The sequence below is a fragment of the Pristis pectinata genome, chromosome 26, assembly GCF_009764475.1.
Source record: "Pristis pectinata isolate sPriPec2 chromosome 26, sPriPec2.1.pri, whole genome shotgun sequence".
NCBI lineage: Eukaryota > Metazoa > Chordata > Chondrichthyes > Rhinopristiformes > Pristidae > Pristis > Pristis pectinata.
In genome coordinates this window covers 20,526,700-20,552,779 of record NC_067430.1, presented here as the reverse complement: position 1 = coordinate 20,552,779, position 26,080 = coordinate 20,526,700, and the positions used below count along the sequence as shown (strand labels likewise).

The 26,080-nt window shown below is 46.2% G+C and overlaps 1 protein-coding gene and 1 non-coding gene across 2 annotated transcripts in view; both read left to right on the top strand.

Moving 5' to 3' along the window:
- plch2a (phospholipase C, eta 2a) overlaps positions 1 to 16,851 on the top strand; it is a 231,998-nt gene extending 215,147 nt beyond the window's left edge. Inside the window, exons 23-24 of the mRNA XM_052039505.1 lie at positions 436 to 772; positions 9,663 to 16,851. Coding sequence (XP_051895465.1) covers positions 436 to 772; positions 9,663 to 11,497 — 2,172 coding nt within the window. The 3' untranslated portion in view covers positions 11,498 to 16,851. The remainder of the gene's footprint in view (positions 1 to 435; positions 773 to 9,662) is intronic.
- Positions 16,852 to 18,444: 1,593 nt separating this feature from the next.
- Positions 18,445 to 18,517, top strand: trnak-cuu (transfer RNA lysine (anticodon CUU)). The gene has a single exon. It is a non-coding gene; the product is annotated as a tRNA-Lys (tRNA).
- Positions 18,518 to 26,080: the final 7,563 nt, after the last annotated feature.

Below are 26,080 nucleotides of genomic sequence, written 5' to 3'. Positions count from 1 at the left end.
GCTAGAGCGGGGACAACTGGAACACAGGCCCTTTCATTATCATGTACATTCATCAGCTTATGTGTATAATGTGCATCTGTTAAAATGCAGTCAGCCTTGACTACCTGCACAAGTCCTGTTACACAACAAATCTTGCACTGAATTGACCAAAAGGGTCATGAGAGCAACAATAATTGGAATTTTCCAGGAAGGAATTGAATCAACATTTAAAGAAGGAAAATATTTGCAGGAAAGTGTAGGAAAAATGGATTGAATTGGAAAATCCCGACGAAGAGCAAGCACGTGTACAATGGGCCGAATGCCCCCTTTCAAAGCTGTACGATCCATTGATTCAATGGGCCTCACCTCAGAAAGACCCACTGTTATATTTTCAGTCACCTGAGCCTAAGATTAATTCTCAAAGTGAGTATTTATTTTTGTTTGTCTGTTCTACAGATCAAGCAAGTCATGGGATTAAAGGGGCTTTTCCACAGAAATCCAAAGCAAGCTTCGCTCGACAGTCATGTTGCTGTAATGCTCACTCGCAAACACTCTTTTAGCAGCCACATCCTCCGCAGGACTGCCAGCGCTCCCACCAAAGGGCAGCAGAAGGGCAAAAAGGGCTTCCCGCACATTGTTCTAGACACCAAAGACTGCAGCTCAGAGGGAGCAAGTGAGTCTGACGACACCTCCCAGCCTCGTTTCGAGCAAGAGGCTGAACGCGCCGAGGCTGCTCCAGAAGGTGCTGAAGGGGCAGGCACCGATAGGGAGGTGCAGACGGAGGCCTTTAAAGGTAAGGGGACGAGCCGGGGGTCGGGGGAAGGTCAGAAGCAACGTGTGACTAATATGCCAACGGGTGTGGTGTTTAGCGAGCCTTTAAGGCGGGCAAACCGAGTGCGCATTCTGGACCCCGAGGAGCAGAGGCAAGGAGTGTTTACCAGGTGTGCCATAAATGGCTGCGGTAGAATTGGCATGGCCACCAATTGCATGAAATGCGTCATTGGTTCTAGGGAGAGCCCAGATCTAGAACTCAAGTGGAAAGATCACGTTTACAAGCCAGCTGCCCTGGCAGTGTCCAAGCGGGCAGGTCAGCGTGCCTCCTCCGAGGACGAACGGCTAATATCCCCCAGGCAGGCCATCCAATGCCAACCCAAGCAGAGGTGGCGATGCCAGATCGCCCACAGTGTCGGCTGCAGCAGCGGAGAGGTCGACCGGTCGGAGGCCGCTACCAAGGGCTGTGACTCACCCGAGTCTGATAGCCTGGAGGGTCTGGGTGGTCTGGAGCATTCATACCACTTGGCACATGACCCCCCGAAGTGTCCAGGCACCCTTCAACGCGAAATGAACTCTTTGTTTGTACAAAAGATGGAGGAAATCCGAAGCAAGTCTCCAATCTTTTACACGGGTAAGACCTGAATGGACCATTTTGTTGACCTGTCTTTTGCTTTGTAGATCAACCTGTTCCTCTGGCTAGCAACTCCTTGTCCAGCCAAACTCTGAACCCTGTGGCTAACCCTGAACACCATGCTCACTGTAGATTTGCCATCTGTTACCTCTTGAGAAATGGCACAATGTGGATGTGGGACTCCAAGTTCGACTCGTCTATTCTCCAGTTTGTCATCCCCTGCCCACCCAGTGTTTCAAAGGTCATTTTTTCCTTTCCCCTTGAAGACTTCAAAATGATTCAAACCAGCCAAACCCCTCACCTCCAGCTGGGTTTGAGGGTTTACAGTGCCTCAGAACTGAGGGAAATAATTTCCTTAAAACTGACTTGGGTAGCAGCACAAGATTAGCAATGGCAGGCCAACCACTACCAACAGATTAACAAACATAGGGAAGAGGGAAGTCAGTGCATCTTTAAAGGCTGAGCTTCCCACTGCTTCAGTCCCCCCAGTACTCACCCACTGCTGCCCAGAGTTCTGGGTATACACAGGTTAGCAAAAAGTTAACCTCTGCTTCTAACGGGAAGAGGGGGGAGGGTGATGTATCGCAGGAAATTCTCAATTCCCAGGCCATGGTTTGCTGCCCCCTCACGAGGCCCTGCCCTGAGACTGGGGGCTGACATACAGACAGTGGGACAGAAGGAACTCGAGTAGCTACAAGTGCTGGCCCGAGGGGAGGGGAGGTGCACGGGCACTTTGTGTGGCCAGGAGGAACATTCCTGCTCCTTGCACACTCCAGAGGAGCACCTACTCCTTCTGACCTACCAGCAAGTCTCAGCTGGGCTTCTTTTGGCCACTAGCTTCCTCCAGCAAGGCAGGGCTTAGCTGGTCTTAGTCAAGACATGAGCATGTCACCAATACATCATCAGGCCACAGCTCTGTTGTGTAACCAGGTCCAACTGGTCTGGAAGTGGAAGTCTATCGCAAACCCAGTAAATGGCCGGTTAACATGCAAAGAGTTCCCAGAAACAGCTCTGACCCCTGCAGCCAAAGGGCAGGGATAAAATCGGGGTTGACATCTGAAAGATTTAAGCCATTGTGGGTAAATCAGAGCAAAATTGGGAGAAACTTTAACATAGCTCTGAAATGGGGTAACTCAGGAGATGGCGGTGAGACAAAGAGCTGGTTTTGAAACTCACCCAATATTAACAGCAAAATCGGGTAGGATGTAAAACAAGGTTGATCCTGATCCTAGCAGCTTCCCAATGAACAGGTTGAGTTAAAGCTGCCTCCAACTTCCCACCTTTCACTGAGGGAAAGACATGTGACAATCTGATCTTTCAGCGACTGCCTCCTTAGTTTGAGTGTGACTTGTCCGCCTTCCTTTGTGTTTCCTTTCTCTTCTTTCACTGCCCAATGAGTTTAACTGTTTGCAATGTTCTGCCCTTGCCGCCACACGCAGTGGACAACTGACCTGGAGAGCAACACAAAGGTAAAACTCTGTTCCCCTCGGACATCCCTCATCTCCAACCCCACATCCTGCAGGGAATGCCCTGCTTCATTGAACCTGTTGCCTAACTGAGTGAAAAGCCCTTGCCTTCCATGCAATGAGTTGTGCAAAGATGTCCCAGTCCTGGACCAAGACAAGGGGAGGGTTAGAAGGTGAGGGTACTATTAATGCCCATCTGAAGATTTGAGAAACTCACTGACAGGGAGAGGGACACCTCCTGGGTATAAAGTTTACCATTCCAAATGCTTGCCTGGTAAATGATAACATAACAGAATCAAAAAGATGTGCATAGTAAGAGTATAAATACTAATAGTCAAGGGCTCCAATGGTCTGATTCAGTTGGTCAAACTCTCGCTTGAGTCAAAAGATTGTGACTTCAAGTCTCACCCTATAGACTTGAGTCTAGAATCCCAACAGGCAGGGTGCACCACTAAGGGAGTGCGGCACAGTTGGAGTTGCTGCCTGACAGATGAGAGGTTACACACAGAGGGCCTGTTTGCCCTCTCAAGTGGGTGTAAAAGGTCTCATGGCAACACATGGAAGGAGAGCAGTGGAGATTGCCATGTCGTGGCCAACGTTTACTTGGCCATTAACACATTGCTACTTGTGGAACTTTGCTGTTTGCTGTGTTTCCTCTATCACTACGGTAACTGTGTTAGAAAAGTGCTTTGGAGATCCAAGAGAATGTAAATGCTGGAATCTGGAGCAAAAAACAAATTGCTGGAGGAACTCAATGTATCAGGCAGCATCTGTCCAGATGAAGGGTCTTGACCACAGACGTTGACTGTTCATTTTGTTCCACAGATGCTGCCTGACCCACTGATTTCCCCGAAAATTTGTTTTTTTTTGCTATAGAAAAGCACTTTGTGGGTTGTAAGTGCATCAGAGCATCCTGAGGTCATGAAGACTGCAACAAAAGAAGTTTAGTGAAGGGGGAGGGGGCAGGTACAGGCTCAGTTGCCTTTCAAAACCTGCTTGTCATTCTGTCTCGACTCGACTCTGACTCCCCCACCCCAATCAGCCCCTGATTTCTTTAGTGCCCACAGGTCCATCCATCTCAACCTTGGATATACTTCACACTGATCATGCATCGCCCTCTGAGGTAAAGAATTCTGAAGATCCACAACCCTTCAATGGCAGATGTTTCCCCTTTTCATGTTTCTAAATGACTGTCCCCCTTATCCTGAGGTAATGCCCCCTTATCTTGAGGTAATGCCCCCTAGTTCTAAACTGCACAGCCAGGGGTAACACCCTCCACAATGAAGCCCTGTAGGGAATTTGCACATTTCATTAAGATCACCTCTTTATTCCTCAAAACTCCATTGTTACAGGGTGCTGGAAATCTGAACTAAAAGCAGGAAATAATGAAAAGACAAAGCAGGCCAGGCAGCATTTGTGGAGAGGGGTTGATGACTTTTAGACAAAACAGTCCTGATCAATGGTCATCAATGTGAAATGTTAACCTTGATTCACCAGTGGTGCTGTCTCACCTGCTGAGTGTTTCCAGCATTCCCTGCTTTTATTCCAGAGGCTTATGTGAAATCCACTTGATCCGTCCCCAGCCTTCCCATCCCAGGATGCAAGAGTTTCTTTCCACTAATTGGTTTAAAGCTGCTGTGGTGTAAATCCACCACGGGTGGTTCGAGGCAGCAAGGAATCACAGTGCAGCGGTTGGAGAAGTAAAGGAAGCGCCTGGCTCAGCATCTGCCATTCTGTCTGCCTTCGTACCAGGAGGAGCAGGAGGGACAGCTGAAGCTCTGTCATTACTAGCAAGCAAGATCAATAAAGGGACTTTGAATCGTAGAAGGCAGACATCAGCCCATCAAACCTATGTAGAGCAAACCCACAGGACCCATTCCCTGTTCTCTCCCATGGCCCTGCAAATTCTCCTCTCTCAGGTGCCCATCAAATCCCTTTCAATGAACCCAGAACTGTCTTGTGAACCTTAATATTTATAAAGTATTTCAAACCTCATCAGACAAATGCAGAGAAGAATGGTTTGGCTCTGCATATTACCTGCCCCACTCGCAGCAAGTCCCAAAGTGTTCCACAGCCACGTCACTCACTCTTGGATTGTAGGAACCCACAGCAGCTACTTTGAGCATAGCAAGACCTCACAGGTAGCAATGTGATGGGTGGGGGCAGTGGAGAGTTGTTGACAGATCGGTGTAGAAGTATCTTTACTCTGAAATAAAGTCTCTTTGCATCTATTCCAAGGGTGTTTGATATTCTGATATTCCAGCATGGAACATCATTTTGTAACCCAGAACTTGACAGACCAAAGTTGGCTGTTAGATTAGTTTGTTATTTTTGGTGCTCACCTGGGTCGTCCAAGATCAATTATTTATAACGATATTTCCAAAGGGCTGTGCATTCCCCTCAGTCGTGAGCAAAGGCTCTCTTTCCCCACCCTCTGTATGTCTGTTGTTACTTGATCCCTGGATCAAGTTATCACACTATAAGCACAGTGGGTCAACTCCTGCTTTATTGCAAAGTTCTGTGATTGGGACATCTTTGCTGAAACTCAGTTGTAATTTTATTCTACAACATGTGTCCGAATCTTCTGGTTTAAAACCATCTGATTTGAAACATTGGATTTTATCACAAGTGACATTTTCAATGAAGCCTTTCAATTGGTCTGCATGTTCCAAGCCTCTGTGTGTGCTTGTTGACATTTCACTAACCACAATAATGCTGTTACTCAGTGTGTCAAAGAATCAAAGGAATCCTCTGGGTACCAAAGAATTGCAGATGTTGTAAAGTGGCCAGATCGTTGTTGATCTTTATGAAAGTTTCTGTGGAGAGAACATTGCAGTAATGTGAAGTGGTTGCATGAACCACAGCTAATAAGTAACCTAGTCCCTGGCAGGACTCAATGGTTGAATAAGTGATTGCATAAAGTTGTTCCACTTATACAAAGAGAGATAAAACATTCCCTCTGTGTGAAAGGTTTCTTGCATCAGCACTTTAAATAATGAGTGAAAAATGTTGTTTGTTTCAATGATCATGCCGTTAGGCTGCAAGGTTCCAAGACGGAAAATGAGGTGTTGTTCCCCCAGTTTGCACTTGGAATTCTCCTGATAGTGGAGGGGAACATTGAACGGCGTGAACACTGAATTCTCCCACTTTCCCACTGCCCCTAACCATGCTTCTTCCTTTCCTCCCTTCCCCAGCCTATCTCTCCTGTTTCCACCCTTTTCCCTTTCTCTCCTTACCTCTGACCCATCCCCCGGTGCATCAGCTCTCCCCTCCTCCCCCGCACCTGACTATCGCTATCTCCTACCTGCGCCTACCTACCACCACCTTGTGCCCACCCTGCCTCCCCTCTTTTGTCCCCCTATCACTGCTCTACTTTTCCCTCCCATATATTGGGCTTCCCCTTTTCCTATCTTCAGTCCTGAAGAAGGGTCCCGACCGGAAACATTGACCGCCTGCTTTTCTGCCTGGCCTGTTCCTCCAGCATCATCATGTAGTCAATGTGGAGTAGGCTTACATTAGAACAATATCAACTTTTAAGAGCACTAGTCAATTGCCATCTATTTTGTTCTGTGATGTGTTGGGGTGAATCTTTCTGAAAGATTATAGTGTGTCAATAGTACAAGGCATTGCTAATACACAAATCAGTCAGTAGGTCCAGGAGATGAGTATTTAGATCCAAGCTACAAATCTCCAGAACGTACACTGCCTAATTCCCACAAACAGCATTTTACCCTTTGTCTCAATGTTACTGTTGGTGGATTTGTACATTAATTGCTCATTGTACACACTGCAAAGAGTTAGGGTTTCTAATGAGTACATTTGACCAGCTTGAAAATTCTTCAGGATAACCAATCAATGCCACTGGTTCAATGTGAAAAACTGAAACCATTGAGGCCCATTCTACGCAGCCCATAATTGTTTGTTTATTCCTGCATTTCCTTTCCTTTGCCTCTGAATCCGAGCTTCCCTTTCTTTCCCTTTTCAGTTCACTCTCTGTACCTGACTTGAATTTAATTTGTCCTCCCTCTCCATCATTCTTTGTCCTTTTTTCTTCTCAGTTCCTAGGTCTCATTGGTTAACAAGATATACGGTTGGACTCATCGTTCATTGAGCTCCCATTTGCCCGTTTTCCCTCATCCATCGTTATCAGCCCATGCATCCAGCACGTCACGACATAGAGCACTTTCAAACAGGAGACAGGTTCAACAAACAGTACACACCACAAGGTGCTCTGCACAACAAGACTTGCCTCTTGTGCTTTGCTGCACTGTATTAAACGATGCTGTACCGAACGATGTTGAGTTGCATGAACTACTGTGCTGTTTCCCTATGATATAGAAGGAGGCTGTTTGACCCATCAGATCAATGCTGGCTCTCAGAGCAATCCCATCAATCCCATTTCCTGCTTATTCCCCTGCAACCTGTTCTTTCACATGTGCCCATTAACTGCCTCCCTGATTCTCCCACCGGCCATTTCCACTGAGGATGATTTACAGTGGCCATTCAACCTACCAACCAGCGTATCTTTGGGGTGTGAGAAGAAGCTGGAGTGCCCCAGGGGAGGCCCACGTGGTCACAAAGAGAACATGCAACCTCCATACAGACAGCACAGGAAATCAGAATCAAACCTGGGTTACCAGAGCTGCACTATCTGCAGGCTCACGGAGTAGCTCCATGGACTGTGCTATGTCATTGTGTCGGAGTGTGGTGTTGTATTGGTGCATGTTGTTGTGTTGGTGTGTTGGACTGTGCTGTGTCAGACTGTGCTATGTCATTGCGTCGGAGTGTGGTGTTGTATTGGTGCATGTTGTGTTGGTGTGTTGGACTGTGCTGTGTCAGACTTTGCTGTGTCATTGCGTCGGAGTGTGGTGTTGTATTGGTGCAGGTTGTTGTGTTGGTGTGTTGGACTGTGCTGTGTCAGACTGTGCTGTGTCATTGCCTCGGAGTGTGGTGTTGTATTGGTGCATGTTGTTGTGTTGGTGTGTTGGACTGTGCTGTGTCAGACTGTGCTGTGTCATTGTGTTGGAGTGTGGTGTTGTATTGGTGCATGTTGTTGTGTTGGTGTGTTGGACTGTGCTGTGTCAGACTTTGCTATGTCATTGCGTCGGAGTGTGGTGTTGTATTGGTGCATGTTGTGTTGGTGTGTTGGACTGTGCTGTGTCAGACTTTGCTGTGTCATTGCGTCGGAGTGTGGTGTTGTATTGGTGCAGGTTGTTGTGTTGGTGTGTTGGACTGTGCTGTGTCAGACTGTGCTGTGTCATTGCCTCGGAGTGTGGTGTTGTATTGGTGCATGTTGTTGTGTTGGTGTGTTGGACTGTGCTGTGTCAGACTGTGCTGTGTCATTGTGTTGGAGTGTGGTGTTGTATTGGTGCATGTTGTTGTGTTGGTGTGTTGGACTGTGCTGTGTCAGACTGTGCTATGTCATTGTGTTGGAGTGTGGTGTTGTATTGGTGCATGTTGGTGTGTTGGACTGTGCTGTGTCAGACTGTGCTACGTCTTTGTATTGAAGTGTGGCGTTGTATCAGCATGTGACGTTGTATTGATGTGTGATGAACTATGTTGGTATGTGCTGTGCTGGACTGTGCTGTGAAATGCTCAGCTGTACTGTGTTGGTGTGTGCTGTGTTGGCCTGTGTTAGTTTGTGTTGTGTTTGTGTGTGGTGTGCTGGTGTTGGGGTATGTTCTGTCAGTGCTGTGTTGGAGTGTATTTTGTTGACGTTGGAGTGCATTGTGTATTATGCTGTGTTGGAGTGGGTTGCATTGGAGCAGGTTGCATTGGAGTGTGTTGCGATGTGTTGGTATAAACTGTGTGTTGTGTAGTGTAGTGTAGGAATGTATTGTGCTGGACAGCTCTGTGTTCTTTTCCATTATGGGAGCAGTTGCTGACATTAAATGGAAGTCTCAATTTCTCCAGTAGCCCAATTGTTTGCAGTTACAAATCATTGCTGGCTGTGTCAACTTGTTTATTGAGAGTTCATTAACCACCTTGAGGGGAAGATTTCTCCAGATCAATGACATTTTGAAATTGAAAGAGACGAAGTAATTGATTTGGGAACAATCACTAACAGAGCCAATATCTTTCAAAAATAAAACAAATTGCTTTTTCAAAGGTGTATGTTATTTAAGCCACAAAAAGAACAACTTTTTACTTCAAGTTTTATTGGGTTGGCAGAGTTCTCAATGTGCTGTCTGTATCGATGTTTGAGGTGTGTGGGAACATTAACAACTTTGTGATGACCTCGGACAAAGTAAAAATCCTTGTGTTCCTCAACCGTCAGTGCACCAGTTTGTGTCACCATCAGAACAGTGGTGCATTGGCATTCTGATGCACTGCCTGGGACCTCTTTGGGTTACCCTTTCTCTGGCAGGGCTCAGTAAACCAGAAGAGTGAGAATCATTTAAGAGCGCTTGTCCTCACTCCAGAAGCACTCACCCTACCAGGTTCCATGCTGCTGGGATCGGCTCTGGTGTTTCCTCCACTGAGGACAGTCCCTCGTCCGTGAAAATGCTGCCTCCCTGAATTCCCAGCCTGAGCAATGGCCTTGAGAATGTCAGGGGGAGAAGTTGGACGGGTAACAGAACACTTGACTCCGGTGATGTGATGAAGTTATTTGGCTCCTTGTCTTTGCCTGCCTTCCATTCATTGGTTTCTTGGTTAATTATTGTCTCGTACCAAGATACAGTGAAAAGCTTTTGTTTGCATGCCATCCAGACAGATCATGCCATACCCTCACACTGTGGCTGTAGAATGGGAAGGGGCAGGACCAAGGTCGGTTGGTAGTTATTGATTGTTTCCATCTCTTCCTCTTGCAGGTGTTCAGCCATTCTCATATCCACTTCTAACCGTTCCCATGCACACACTTGAAACCATTACTGAAGAATCTATGCATTCCGAGGATAAACCTTGCACTGACTCCCAGCGGATTCCCTCATCTACTGCGAGCAGCTCAAGAGAAGAAACCACTGACTCAGCAGAACATCCAGTTCCAGAAACAAGTCAGTCATCACCAGAATCCAAGAAGGTCTCTACCGCTGATGACCGAGCAATAAAGGCCCCAGGTACTCACCTTGGTGAGGCACATTTGGGAATTGGAGCTGTTGTCTTAAGCATGGATGTCCTCTCCGGAGGCACCAAGCAAGTGGAGATCCCTCATACTCACGCTTGTCTTACATCAAGTCTCCACCAAGACTCTCAGGGTGGCGATGAACCTGTCCACATTTCTGATGATGGCACCATTTTGTGCGCTACCGCCAGTCCCCCCACAAATACACTGAGCTCTTCCCCAGGTTCAAGAGAGTCTTCGGTGGCACCAAGTGGCCAGGACAAGGAGAGAACCGGACACCTCAGTGGTCACCCAGCCCAACCTGAAGCTTTCCCCACAGGAGGCCCGGCCGAGACTCGCCTTCAGGAAGCACCTTGTGAAAGGTTGGACGACAGAGAGGCAGCTGAATCCAGAATAAGTCCAACTGCTGATTTAATCCCTGACGTGATACTACGAGGTGCTCAGTACAGCTTTGGTAAAAGCAGCCCTGGTTGTCAGATTAAGCAAAGTATTCAGCCTGATGTGGTGCGAAGTGTTAGTTGGGATGGGCGTCTACTTCAAAGTCAGCAGCCACTGTTGGTATCTCCTGTGCAACCGTGCACTTCTCCAATACCTGCAGTCTCATCAGATGTGACCATGAACGACAGAATCTGGTGCAAGCTGGACACTGGAAGCCACAGGGATAGTATGTCCTCATCATCCAGTATGTCCTCAAACGACACCGTCATTGACTTGTCATTGCCCAATTTGGCCAGGAAGAGCTTGTCTGACCTCAGCACCAGGCAGAGTGAAACCTTGGAAGGGTTTTTAATGGATAAACGAACGAGGCCTCGATCAGCTACAACGGGCCATGAAATGCTTGCTACAGTTAGCAAAAGCAAGTCAAATCCTAATCTGAGATCCGATGGTGAGCAGCGACCCATTGATGACCTACAACCCAAGCCCTTGTCCAAGTCATCAGCAGTTCCTTTGCAGACAAATTCCAGGCGGCACACCTGGAGTAGGCTGTACATGGAGAGCCTCAAACAGTCTTCCCCAATTCTCAAATCAAGAACACAAAGCACAAAGGTGGCTGACAATGCCAGCAAATCAAAAAGCCTGGGTGACTTGACCTCTGAGGATATCGTGGCCAGCTTTGACAGCAAGTACAAGAGCATCAGCCGGACCTTCATCACCAGGCCCATGCGGGAGCAGCGTCGAGCAGCCGGGATGAAGACGTCCGTGCAGGACAACTTGACGGAGCAGCTGAAAAGGATCACCAGCTTTGAACGGGAGAACGACATTACCTCTGCCACCACGGAGCAGCCACCAGAGACAGAGGAGGGCAGCCCAGTCGTCCTTCGCAGATTCTCATCGAGGAGCCAAAGCCGAGTGCGGTACATTGCCAACCGGGCGAAGCAGGCACAGGAACGGAAGAGGCTGTGCCAGCTGGGGCAAGCCAACAGCCCCCCTGCCGACCTCGGAGAGAGGGGTAACCCAGAGGGGGCGTGCTCTGTCCCCAAGAGCATTTGCATGGACCTAGCCTTGCCCCAGCCAGCCCCAGAGGACAAAGTCCCGCCATCCATTGGCACTGAAGCTGAAGTCTTCTTCATGCTGAAACTATAACGCTCATTTTAAAGCAATCTCACTGAGGTTAAACCAACAATCTAGTCGGTAGATTTCAAATGAGTTGTTCCACTCCAAGGTGCATATAGACAATGGCCTTAGGGATGGGTCCAATTTCTAAAAAGCTGGAATTTGTGCTTTTATTTTGTTGCACTTTTTGCGTGCCATACTTTGCACAAATCACCTGGTTTGCACTGGAAACTGAAACATTTTCCAACACTCTTTGGTACCGTTCACACAAAAGAGAGCGCCAAAAAGTGTGCATAGATATCGAGTGCACAGAGAGAGTGAGAAGGACAAACAGACAGACTGAGAGAGAGAGAGAGAGAGACAGAGAGACAGAGAGTGAGAGAGGTGGAAAATAAATTCAGCTTTTGAGAGCAAATTACGCATGATGTCTTCCTCCCACTGGTGGGGATGTGAATCATGTGACGGTTTCCGATGGTTCTCAATCCTGGGTCAGAGGTCAGGCACGTACGTCTTAAATTCCCCAAAGTTCAGATTATGTTCAAACACCTTCCCTTCCCAAACCCTAATTAGATCGGTGACAAACATTTCCAAATTATCTTTTAAAATTGTGTACACTTATGTGAATAAAATTCTGCACGATGTTATTGTTTTTATTTAAAATATAATTCCTTTAGATTGTTTCAAACAAAATATCACCAAAAACGTGAAAAGTCAACGAATTTAATAAATGCGCAGTTGTGTTTATGAAGCATACTTCCCAAAACAATCTCTTAAATGTTGCATGGTTTTTTCAGTGTTTGATTTGTGGTTTTAATACACAGTTGAGAATGGCTTTAAAAGCAGATTTAAAATTCTGCTGGTGCACAAAGGTGTGTCCCAGTGCTGCCCCTCCAGCCATGCTGGGCACTGTATTAACCTTTCCATTTGCAGCTGTAATTGGGCAGATGCTCTCAGGGACTCTGGTTAATGTTGGGCTGTTAATGCTTCCAGTGGATAAAGGCTCCCTCTGGATGTCCAGAGTGGGTCGCCCAGGAATCTAATCCAGGCCCACAGTGGAGTCAGCTGATCAGAAACTGAGATGCTGATTGGGGAAAAGAAATGAGAGAGGGAGAAAACCCCTGATCTCCGTCCATTCTGCTGCACTCATAGTCACCTACGTATGGACGCTCGGACTGAGGGGAGGGCATTCAGCCCCTCGAGCCTGTTCTGACATTCAATGGCATCTTGCTCAATTATTTATCTGCTATGGTTCTGTGTCAAAAAAAACCTATCGATCCTGTGTTTGTGAAATTTTCACGTAACCCCCCCCCAGCCTCCACAGATTTTCTGCACAAGTTCCAGTTTCTAACTACCCCTTATCTGAAGAGGTGCTTCCTGATATAACCTCTGAACAATTTTAAGGTTTGCCCCCTCTCCCAGAGCCCAATCCCCAACCAGAAGAAATAATTCCTATTTACTGTACTGACTCCTATTCACTCAACGTAACTAAAAGTTGCCCAGAAGTTGACCATTTTCTATGTGAAAATTGCAATGGAAGTGATTTAACCCATTGAAGTAAGCCGTCACTTCCAGGTGAGATAACACCCATGGTGAATGCGGACCAAGCACCACTGTCTGCTATTCTATTCACATGAGCACACCTGATGTGTTCCTGACATCAGCTGCACTCTGAAATAGTAAGGAGTGTTTTCTCCTTCAATGGATGCCTCAGTGGTGACAATGTTGGTAGAAATCTTTTACTGGAGATACTGTTGTGGCAATGGCCAGCCTTGGCTTGGGGACCATGGGGCTGGAGTGAAGGATGTGCCTGTCTGTGATGAGTCGACTCCTACAGTCTTCAGAGGCATCACTCGAGAGTTATCACGAGCTGCTCACAGTTGATGAGGAACTCCACTGGGAGCTGGACCTTGGAAGAACAATGCGCTTGCAGGGTCTGATTTTCTGAGGCCATGGAATTCCCCCTTCAGCTATGCTCTCATGCCTGGACTGCTCAATTAGCCCTCATCTCTCTGGCCGCAGATCATTCCAAGCAGCAGCAGCAGAAATCCGCCTCCTCTCGATACACCGAAAGGCCGCACAGGCTCCTCGCAAGTGCAGGGGTCCATGACCTCACAAGGGGTCCCCTTCACCACTCAGACCTTTCCCTCAACAGAAAGGACTTCTACTCCCTAAATGTGCAAGCAGTTGTGAATACTCCGAAGACTTTCTGAATGATGAATGTTTTTGGGAAGCCACGTGACTCATGCATCTTCATGGAGATCACACTGCCAGCTGTTTTCCACAGTGGGATGGCTACAAGGGGCCAGGGCTATCCTCTACTTCCCACCAATTCATGGTCCAATCTCGCCTGCTAAGCACCACTGTAGTAAGAACCATATCCACTGCACAATCCGGCCATCCATAGTCAGCAGCCGATGCCAGAAGTACACAGACCCTGAGCCTGACAGACATAAGACACAGACTGAAGAACAGAACAAGGAACAAGAGGTCAAGGAAGGCTGCCAGGAGCAAATCCCAGCAGAACACCAGCAGCTTCATCTCCAAGCAGAGCAGAGAGGGAGGCATTGACTGCTGGCACAGCAAGGGACCTCCTGATAGATGCTTTTCAAAAGGAGCCTACAAAACCCCCAGTACAGACAAAGGGCCATGTTTCACACTCCAATCCCTAACACCAATATCAGGACAGCCCGGATAACACGCAGTATTCCTTCATATCTTCCTTTCCAGGTCCACCTGCCAATAAACGCTTACCGAAATGGCTTGGTCCGACTGCTTTCAGTGGGGGCAGCCTGTCCTGCCAGGTCGCACAGGACATGAAACGGGAGGGTGCATTCTCACAGCTGGAGGATATAGTTGGAGCCATCTCCTCCACACTGGCAGCTCCTTGGCACAGAGGGCCCCTAACCCTGGCATTTATCACACTGATGGAACGTCATGTTGGAGCTGTCCCCTTCTCCCCTGCAGCCCCCACCTCCTGCACACCAGCCACAGCTGCCATCGGGCTGTTCTGCAGAGAGTTCCTGTAAGATCTGATGCCCTTTGCCTGTAATTACTGCATTCCTGCGTTGGGCTGAGTGCAGTCTTATTAGGAATTGCAGGGGTCCCTTTTAATATGTTGCTGGATATAAATCGCATTGACACTGCGTCAAATGTATTTTTGGACTACACAATTCTTTGCAGAGAAACCAAATGGGTGGTGGCCCTGTATCAACACCAGAGCGAGTTCCAGACTTCTGGGCAATTATCTGTAATAGTCACTTTGCCGACTGTGGGAGCTTGCTGTGCCAAATGAGCTGCTGTTTCTCTTTCGTTACAACAGTGAGTAACTTCCAAAGAGCTTCATTGACTCTAACACACGTTGGAAATCCTAACAAGGAAGTGAAAGATACAACATAAATGCAAGTCTTTTTCATTTTAAGAATGTCGATCAGGTGTCTCCATAATATTCTACAAAGAAGGGAGACGAGCCCAGGTTCCGCAGTGACTCACTCCTGGTCCTCAACAGCACAGAGAACAAGAACTTGGCTGGTGTAACAGACACTGTCGTCTTCTTGCAGGAGAACTCTGAGGCCATGAACTGAGGCTTCTCTGAGCTTCTGACGGTCCACTGCCAGAACTTGATCTTCAGGCTGGTGGTTCCCCAGGAAGAGGAGTAGGTTCCCTCACGTTAGGTCTACGTCACTGAGTTGTACTGTTAACAACCTGCCCATTACTGCAGTGGATGGAGACTGTCTAGGCTGGGAGGCCCCTGCACCTCTGGTCCAATTTGGAAACACAACACACCCTGAGAAGATGCAGCAATAATGCGGTTGTTGCCACAGCTAGTCCCTATCAACTGGTCTGCATGTGAATTCCGGTACAAGACAAGGGACACCCCAGCGGCAGAGTTGCTTTGTTACTGGTGTTGGTGTTTCAGTCTCCATTGCCTGACTGTGGCCAGTTGATGGGCTGCCAGTATCCACTCTGCACATCAACACCAGCTTATCCATCCCTGCCTGCTCATCTCAGGAGCAAAGGTAACAAGAATTTCCATTGAGGGTGTCAGAACCATTGCAAACATGAGTCAAGGCACTTCACAGGAGGATTATCAGACGAATCTCAGTCAAAGAGGCAGGTTTGGAACAGCATCTTACAAGGAAATTCCGGAGCCTGGGAAGTTGAAGGCACAGCTGCTGGAGGCAATGGAAATTGTCTCAGAGGAAGGTAAAGACATCAGAGGACTGTGGAACTTCAGGTGGCTACAGAGGGATGGGGAAGACTGGCAAAAATTCACAGTAAAGAATGGCTTACGTGGTGACGATTAGACAGGTGTAACATTGCAAAGCACATACACCGCATGAAGACCAGTGTGTGGTGGGTTTCATGCTCCCCACAGGGTCTCCCCCGCCACCCCCCACTCACCCCATCAGCACTTCCTTCACTCCTTTCTCCCTCACCCAGCCAGCCACGAACATTTCAGTGCAATTTCCCTCCATTCAGTCCAGTTGGATTTCACACATTAAACATTTGCTTCTTCAGGATATTTTCCATAAATCCCCTTTTGGATTTATTGCCAGCCTTATTTTCAGGACCTGTGATTCTGCAACTAGCTGTAAACTATTCTCCTTTATTCACCTTATCAAACCATTACAGAATTTTAAAAACCTTTGTCAGGTCATCCCTCACCTTTTCCTTTCCAGAGGAAAGAGCCGCTGGCTTCCCTGTACCTTCTGGTTTCATCATTGCTCATTGCGTTGATATCCATCAGGAAGAGGTCAGTTCTGTTAGTAAATGTTCACACCATCTCCACATCCAAAGATCTTACAGATGCCCAAAGTAACCAGGGGACCCATCATTGTACATGTCACATTCCCCCACCCCGGCTGATGTGAATGATTCAAAAATTATAAATGCAATGTTGGTTGAAATGAATACACAAAATTGTAGACCCCAGAAATTGATTAGCATTTTAATTCATTAACCAATTCCAGAAATGTCTGCCTCTTCAATTGCTGGTGTTTTAGTTTGCTGCTGTAACTTTCAGTAACTCAAGGGTTGCACTGGTCCCTTGCATGAGATATCATTTCAACCAGAGATGTTTTACATATTGTTAATATTTAAGCTTTTCACAAAAAAATGGCAAAAGGAGCCATTTTACGACTGAAATGTACACTGGAAATATTTTTAATTTTACTTGTTTATTTTTAATGTCTATTCAAAAGTAATAATTGAATGTTTCAGCATATGAAATGGGAATGTTTTGTTTCCAGATATCTTGGATGTAATATTTCAAATGAAACACAGTATCTTCCATGTACATTAATGAGGGTTGTGAATGTCGTATGTCCATATTGCAAAAAAACTACAGAACAGAAATATGTAACTTCCTACTACTTTGATAATTCTGCAACAGCCAAGATTTTGAACACAATTTGTAACTGAAATATTATACCAATCAAATAAAATGCAATGGAGTTTGCTGTAATTGTCTTCATCTGAGATGTGTTATGGAGACTCTCCACACCCACCCACAACACAAATTTAATATGGGACAGAATTAGCTTATAGGGAGCAAGAGGTTGTGAAGGAAAAAAATCAGCCACAGAGGTAAGGGTCAACATAGAACGAGAGGTATGGCAAAGCACATCAAAACTGACAACAAAAGCTACAAAAATAGAATATGAAAAGAAACTTGCAAGGAATACCTTTTATATACTTATTTAGGAAAATGTGGTCTGGAGCAATGTGTCCCCTTTGGAATTGACACTGGTGATAATATAGCCAGGGAATTATAGAACAGCTGATAAATTAATTGAATTAAAGACAGGGCGTGAGAATTGTGAACATTGTCAGCTGATCAGAAGTAGGCAGAATGGATTTGCAAAGGGATGGTCACACCTAATGAAACTGAACTTTTTGAAGAGGTGATGGGTTGTCTTTGCATGGCATTTATATGAACCTCCAGAAGACATTTGATAAGAGACTGCCTAACTAATGTCAAAGCTCATGGACCTGAAGCAAATTGTTGTCCTGGTTAGGAGGATGGTTGTGTGCCAGGAAGCAGTGGTATAATAAACAGGGGTTTGCATTGACTGGATGTGACTAATGAGACCCTACAGGCATCTCTCCTGGGGCTACAACTTCTCACACTAAACGACTTAGATAAAGGCCTAGAAGATCATCTTTCCAGATCTGCTGGTGACACAAAGCAAGGTGGAATTATAAGTGGCATGGATAGCATAAAATTATCAGGATGTATTTATAGATTAAATGAACAGGCAAAATTATCATAAAAAGATTCAACATAAAAGTAAATGTGAGGTCAGGTACTATGAGCTTCAAAAAACTAAGATAAGATTTCTTTATTAGTCACATGTGCATCGAGACACACAGTGAAATGCATCTTTTGCATAGAGTGTTCTGGGGGCAGCCTGCAAGTGTCGCCACACTTCCGGCGCCAACATAGCATGCCCACAACTTCCTAACCTGTACACCTCTGGAATGTGGGAGGAAACCAGAGCACCCGGAGGAAACCCACACAGACACGGGGAGAACATACAAACTCCTTCCAGACAGCAGCCGGAATTGAACCCGGGTCACTGGTGTTGTAAAGCGTTACACTAACCGCTACACTACCATGCCTGCTGCTTCAAGTACTCAATAAATAGTGAATTGTTAGAAGCAGTGGCAGTCCAAAGAGACTTGGGGGTCCATGTATATAGCTCATTAAAATTTCATGGACAGGTACAGTAAATAATTAAAAGGCCAATGACTTGTTCTTCTTTATGTCTAGAGGACCAGAATCAAAGGCTTTAGAACTTATGTTGCATCTATGCAAAGTCCTGGTTCGACCCCACATAGAGGGCTCTAATAAAAATAGGAAGCGCTGGAAATAATCAGTAACTTAGGGAGCATCTATCAGGTCTGTGACTTGTGCCGTCAACTTTCGACACTAAATCACAGGAAGGATAAATTGGTCTTGGAGAGAGAACAATAGCGCCCAGCTAGCTCAGTTGGTAGAGCATGGGACTCTTAATCCCAGGGTTGTGGGTTCGAGCCCCACATTGGGCGTCAAGTTTGGGGTGGCATGGTAGCGTAGCGGTTAGCGCGAGACTATTGTAGCGCCAGTGATCGGGGTTCAATTCCCGTCGCTGTCTGTTAGGAGTTTGTACGTTCTCCTGTGTCTGCGTGGGTTTCCTCTGGGTGCTCCGGTTTCCTCCCACATTGCAAAGACATACGGGTAGGTTAATTTGGGTTTAAAATGGGCGGCGCGGACTCGTTGGGCCGGAAGGTCCTGTTACCATGCTGTAAAAATAAAATAAAAATTTTTAAAAATATAGATTAACTGGAAGAGTACCTGCAGTCCAAGAATTACACTCCAAGGTGAGATGACACAAACTATGGCTCATTCCCTGGTATGGAGTGTTTTGATGGTAGTCTTCAAGGTTTCAAAGTTAACTAACAAACAGAAACTTTTTTTGCTGGTTGGTAAATATGGATTGAAGGAATATGGTCCAAAATTAGCTCCAAACCTTTCCATTATGAAGTTAGGAAATATTTCCACAGAAAGGATACCAGAAGTTTGGAAGTGTCTGCCACAGACAGCAACTGATTTGATAAGTTTAAATCCGAGACTGGTAGATTTTTGCTGATCAACAATATGAAGGGTTAATGGGAAAAGTCAGGTCACAGGTCAGTTCTGATGTCATTGATTAGCAGAACAGCCTTCAAGGGCTAAATGGCCTGTTCCCGTTTCCCCACCACACCAACGTGAACAAATCTCTCGATACTGCAGCAAGATAACATAACATCAACTGATGTGGCCAGCTTCCAGTGGGTTTTAGAGAAGTCTTCTCTCTTGTATCACTATACAGAACCACACAATACTGATACTGTCCTATATTAATCTGTAAAATAAATACTGTATAAATACTACATTGCTGGTAACCCCAGGATAATTGCATAGGGTTTCTAGGCTCTCAAATCTCAGGTACTAAATTGTACTAGCAGACCTGTAACATTGATGCACAGCAGCTTGAGCTTGTTTACAGGCATTGCCCCACAACAGTCTATTTACACTCCTTACTGATGATCTAGGTGAAAAGACAGAGTGTACCATATCCAGATTTTCCAATGATACAAAGTTAGGTTGGGAATGTGAGTTATGAGGTGGGGGCTACAACGGGATAGGGACAGGGACAAGTTAAATGTGTGGAAAGGCAACGGTTGTTTCTGGTGGCAGATTTTCATTCACTGGTGTAGGGTTGTGTGACACTATGATTAAGGAGAGCAGCATGTTGGACCACTGATATCAGTATGTACGCTGGATGCTTAGGACAGAAAGCGGCTGTGCCTTGATTATACAAAGGGTCATGACTCCGTGGAAAGGACATTTGGAGTTAGTACTGAGGCAGAGACCATGTCAACACTGAGGAACTTGGAATGCAAATGAAATGTTGAATTTTATCATCTTGGGGTTGGAGTACAAGGAAAGGTTAGACAGGTGGAGGGAAAGGAGGAAGAAAGAGAAGCAGGAGGGGGTAGGCCATATGGGATTAAAACCAATGTGGAAGGAAAACCAGGTCTAATTTGAGTGTAATAATTTCCACATTGTCATGACTGTGTTAACTTTCCTTCAATGAAATAGATTCAGCAGTCTGATAGACCTCAACACCACCCACTCCCAACTGTTTGCCAAAGCAGTTCTGATGAAAGGTCATTAACTTGAAAAGTTCATTCTGTTTCTTTCCCCACCACCTGACCCACAATCTCCAGCAATTTTGGTCTTTACTCCAACCTGTTTTGTTTTTCATTTTACTTGAATCTGAATTCTTGAAAATCAGTCTACTTTCTTCCTGCTGTTATTAATGGGATCTGCTAATGGCAATCTGGGAGGCACATGGTTTGGTCTCAGCACTACTGTCCTGCCAAGGTTAGCCACAGAGAGCGGGGGAAGTGGAGGAGGTGGGCTGGGGGTTGGGGTTTGAACTGTGCCAAGAAAAAGGAATAATGTTTGAAAAGAAGAAATCTCCAGTGAGACCCTGCACCATAATGACCCCAATGCATTCTGAATAATCCAACACACTGGATGAGTGGCAAATTTCACAAAGCAGCCACAGGCCACAAATGGTCGTCGGCATGGGAACCATCAGCAACGGAGGCTGAACATCCCATGATTGATCACACAAATTCTATTCAACCCTGCATCACCACACTGTCAACAGGAAGAAAATCCCACCCATTGCCAACACAAAGTTTCATTCATTACACTTTCTACAGCATTACATCGGAATAGAAATGGGCAACTTCTTTAAAAAAAACACCATTCTTCTTTTAACAGCTGCTCCTCAGATGGATTTGATTTGGGAAGTCAATCCTGGGAATTCCAATAATTTCTTCCCTGTATTTTTCTTTTTCCTGATTTTTACCCTACTGAAGTATTTTCAATATGACAACCTAACCACATTAAATAATCATGAATGTTTTAAAAAATTCTTTAATTTTTCTCCATTGCTGTTCAAAAACAGTTTGTACTAAATTTTCCTTTAAAGACTTCAAGCAGACCAGGTTCCAATCACAAAGAAAACAACACTCTTCTGTCTCTTGTTAAAAGCCAATTGACTGTGCCAGGAAGCCTGTCATCCTTATCTACTCTTGGCCAATTATTGACTTCAATTACACAACAATGTTGGTGACTCTTCACCGTCATTGGAACTGGCCCAGTGAGCCACTCAGGGGTATTAACACTACAAGTAGTCCAACAAGTAGCTCACCCACCAGCTTCTCGGGGCAACTATGAACAAACAACAACATTCCTGAGAATGAGCATTTAAAAATATTCATGTTGTTTTGCATGGTGGTGCTGTTTTAACCTTTGGTGCTGTTAATTTATAAGATAAGAAATCTTTATTAGTCATATGTACATCGAAACACACAGTGAAATGCATCTTTTGCATAGAGTGTTCTGGGAGCAGCCCGCAAGTGTCGCCACCATAGCATGCCCACAACTTACTAATCCGCACGTTTTTGGAATGTGGGAGGAAACCGGAGCACCCGGAGGAAACCCATGCAGACATGGGGAGAACATACAAACTCCTTATAGACAGCGGGCAGATTTGAACCCGGGTCACTAGCGCTGTAATAGCGTAACGCTAACTACCGTGCCTGCCCTACAGAGCCTTTCCTGACCCGATACTGAGACAAAGACTATACTTGATGCTCAACCTGGAGAATTTTCTCCTCTCTCTTCCTAAAGATGATCCTGTACAGAGCGCAGGTGGACCCTGGCTTCCTGCAGTACAACTCAACCTCACTGGAGAATGCATTTACCCAGGCAGTTGTTGAGAAACACAGTTACACTGCTACACATGGCTGACCTTCAGTAAATGTTTACTTCACATTCCTTTTTATTCCTTCTTCAAATCCCAGTCCTCACCCCCACCTTCCTCCAAATCCCTGCCCTCACCCCCACCTTCCTCCAAGTTCCTGCCCTCATACCCATCTATCTCGTCCTCACTCCAACCCTCCTCCAATTCTCTACCTTCAACTCTATACCTCCTTCCAACCAATTATTTATTCACTTCTGCCTTGCATCCTCTCACAGATCTTCTATCCTTTCCCTGCCCATTCTTTTCTCTGCCTCAGTGCTCACGTAATGCTGCACTCACTCAAACACCTCTCAGTTCTGATGTAAAGTTGCTGCACTAAAGCCCGAGCTCTGTTTCTCATTCTCCACGTACGCTGCCTGACCTGCCCAGTGTTTCCAGCACTTCCTGCTGTGTGGGACCAGACACCAATTGATCAGCCGCAAGTTCCTCTCCTGCAAGGGACTGGTGAACCGGCTGGAACTTTACCAGGACCCAGCAGCTTCCTACTCATTGTTGGCGCGAGTCCACTGACAGATTTATTGGTAATTGACTTATTATTGTCACATGTACCAAGATACAGTGAAAAGCTTTGTTTTGCATGCCATCCAGACAGATCATTTCAAAACATAAGTACATCAAGGTAGTACAAAGGGAAGAGCAATAACAGAATGCAGAATGTAGTGTTACAGTTACAGGTATAGAGAGAGTGCAGTGCAGGTAGACAAATAAGGTACAAGGGCCATGATGAGGTAGACTGTCAGGTCAAGAGTTCATTTTTATCATACAAGAGGTCTGTTCAAGAGTCTTATATCAGTGCAATAGAAGTTGTCCTTGAGCCTGGTGATGCATATTTTCAAGCTTTTGTATCTTCTGCCCAGTGGAAGGGGGGAGAAGAGAGAAGGTGACACAAGAGAAACTGCAGGTGCTGGAAATCTGGAGCAACACATGAGGTACTGGAGGAACTCAGCAGCTGAGGCAGCATCCATGCAGGGAAGTGGACAGCCGACATTTCGAGTCGAGACCCTTCCTCAGGACTGGTCTTTGGGGCGGGAGGGGTCTTTGATTACGTTGGCTGCTTTCCTGAGGCAGTGGGAAGTGAAGACAGAGTCCATGGAGGGGAGGCTGGTTTATATGATGTTCTGGGTTGTGTCCACAACTCTCTGCAATTTCTTGCGGTCCTGGGCAGAGCAGCTGCCACACCAAGCCGTGATGCATCCGGATAGGATGTTTTCTATGACGCATCTGTGAAAATTGGTGAGGGTCAACAGGGACATGCCAAATTTCCTTAGCCTTCTGAGGAAGTAGCTATGAGTTGTCATTGTAGGATTTGAGTCCTCAATCTCTAGATTGCTTCAGTAGCCCCTTCGTCCCATGTCTAATGAACCAGATCTCTCTGCCCGGACAACTCATGGGTGAACTGAAATTGGGAGACTGAGCCCAGTTCCTGCAGGGCACGGAGCTGCTGCATAATAAAGTTGAGAGTGTGACACAAATTAACATGCTCGCAGGCAGCAGGTACCGCACACTGCACTGAATATGATGGACCATGGCTTGAATTTAGGCAGACTGCCATCTCAGCTCTTCTTCGAGTAGTGCCAAGCAACCTTTGACAGCCAGCTGAGAGGGCAGACATGACATGTGTGTAATTTGAAAGATACCACCTATGAGACTGCAGCATCCCTCCCAGTGCTATTGGCAATGACAGCCTGGGTTTGGTACTTAAATCTCCTAGTGGGTGCTTGTATCCACAACCTGTGGTGGTGAGCTTGGGCCGACACGATATTCCATTGCACTAAATGAAGACGGTGGGGTGGGTTTTCCTCCGGGGAATGTCCAAATTGCTGTTGCATGGAACTAAATTCCACCAGGTCCATTTCCCCATCCTCAAACGGCTCCCAGATCCTGAGATTCTCTGGTTATTGTGACCAAAGAGGGAAAATAACCCAGAAGGAGGCTTGTGATATCTGAGCTCATGGCCTGTTTGAAAATTGACCAGCGATCATTATTTTTCATCCAGTGCCTTTGACCTGATTTATATGTTTGCTGTGATTGCCAGCTATTTAAGTGTATGAACCCTGTTTGTGTCCATTGTGCAGTCTGTTCACACAAACAAGCAGTGAGACACTCTTCCGCATTGCCAAACAGCAGGAGGCCATCACAGCTTTGACATCTTTACAAGTAGGGCTGAGAGCGTTTACTTTACAGGCTGAGTGGGGGAAGGGATGGAAGAAAGTCTTAATGCTTCTAATTGGGGTGAATGGCGCCGGCAATTCTACACTGGGGCGCATGATGGAAAGTGAAGGCTCACGCTGCAAAAATAAAATGCTCAATGTATTTCAGAATGATCTGAGGTCACCTATGTGTTCAGCAAGTCTTGGTACAAGTGCAGAATCAACTTTGCGTGTGTAATTGTCACAGCACGAGTTGATAGTCTTTGTGCACTCATTAAGGAGTCCTCAATAGACGACACAGCAGGGAGCCCAACACAATAATTCACTATTTAGAATGCTTCAGTGCTCTGAATAACCACAATTGTACTGCACACTCTGATCCAGAGGCAACATTTCCAGACTGATGAAGGTGGGGGAAACCTTTCCCACATTGTGCACTGTTTGTTCCTGGTGGGTTCTTGGTAATCATTCCGGAGCCGAGAGCTTGGGGGTGATGGTTTACAACAGCACATTCACCACACCCATCCTCCCAGCTAACAACTTGCCTTTACTGCAGGAAAACACCCCACAGAGGCTCGATCTGACTAAAGATCATGGACACCACTGGTAGAGTTGATCCAAAGCTTGGCTTAAAAGAGGAGCAAGGGGTGAAGAAATTGTTTAGGAAGGGAGTTGGAGACAGGATGAAGGGAAAGAGAAGACAAGTGTCCAAGAAACAGTTGCAAGGGACAAACATGCAAGGCTGTTCAGGCATACTCAACTAATAGCTCTGAGTCTATACACCCATCTGTACTGTGTACATACCCATTTGTACCTAGCCTGTACACACACGCATTGAGCGTACCATGCCACTCATGATGTGTGTATGCATATCTACCTATACTGATGCTGTACACTGATGCCTGTGCTGAACGCACACACAGCTACCTGTCCCAGGTGTGTATATGCTCACATCAACTGAGTGGGTACTCAGTTAATTCCCATTGTGCATTTGTTCCTGTGATGTGGACAACACTGGAAATGCCACATTGATTTACCATCCCTACTTGCAGTTACATTGGGATTAATGAGGTGTAATACCCAGTGACTCACTGCCAGTACCTCATCCAACCAGAACAAACCTTTGGATTCACTAAAGACCCTCAATTTGCTTCTCCCCTGCCCCCCCCCGGCATAGAAAGAGGCAATCCCAACCATGAGTCCCTCTCCAGCTCGGAGCCCCTGTAACTTCTGCTGGAAATGTGGCTATTCAATGGGGACAGGGTCAGTCAGAGCTACAGTGGTGACACACCCATCACACCCAACAGGATTGCCCATGAAGAATGATCATTGAGACAAGATATAAAAATGGCCTGGTAAGTATGGAACCCACTGCTTTGGTTCTCAGAGAGCAGAGCAATGTCAGAACCTTGCAGAGGGAGACCTTGGGAGACCACAGTCTTTGTGCCAGACCTTTATTCATAGATTTATATACCCTCCAGCCAACCAAGGTGCTCATCTACACTAATCCCACGTGGCTGCATTTGCCCCCACTCCATCTAAACCTTCCCTATCCATGCATCTGTCCAAATGTCTTTTAAATGTGGTAATCGTGCCCACCTCTGCCACTTCCTCTGGCAGCTTGTCCCATATACACACCACCCTCTGTGTGAAAACTTGAGCCTCAGGTCCCCTTTAAATCTTTCTCCTCTCACCTTAAATTTGTGCCCTCTAGTTTTAGACCCCCCCCCCCCCCAATCCTGGGAAAGGCTGTGACCATCTATCCTGTCCATGCCCCTCATAATTTTATAAACCTCTATAAGGTCACCCCTCAGCCTCCTTCACTCCAGGGAAAACAGCTGCAGCCTATCCAGTCTCTCCTCATAACTCAAGCCCTCCAGTCCCAGCAACATTCCTGTGACCTTCTCAAGCTTAATCACACCCTTCCTTACAGCACAGTGACCAGGACTGCACACCAGATTCCAAATGCGGCCTAACCAACAATTTCTACAACTTTGAAAGGGCTGGTCAAATAATTTCCTCCTCCTGCTCTTTTCCCACAACATACAAATTTGTCCTTGTTAAGTATTTAACCAATTTCTTTTGGAAAATTACTG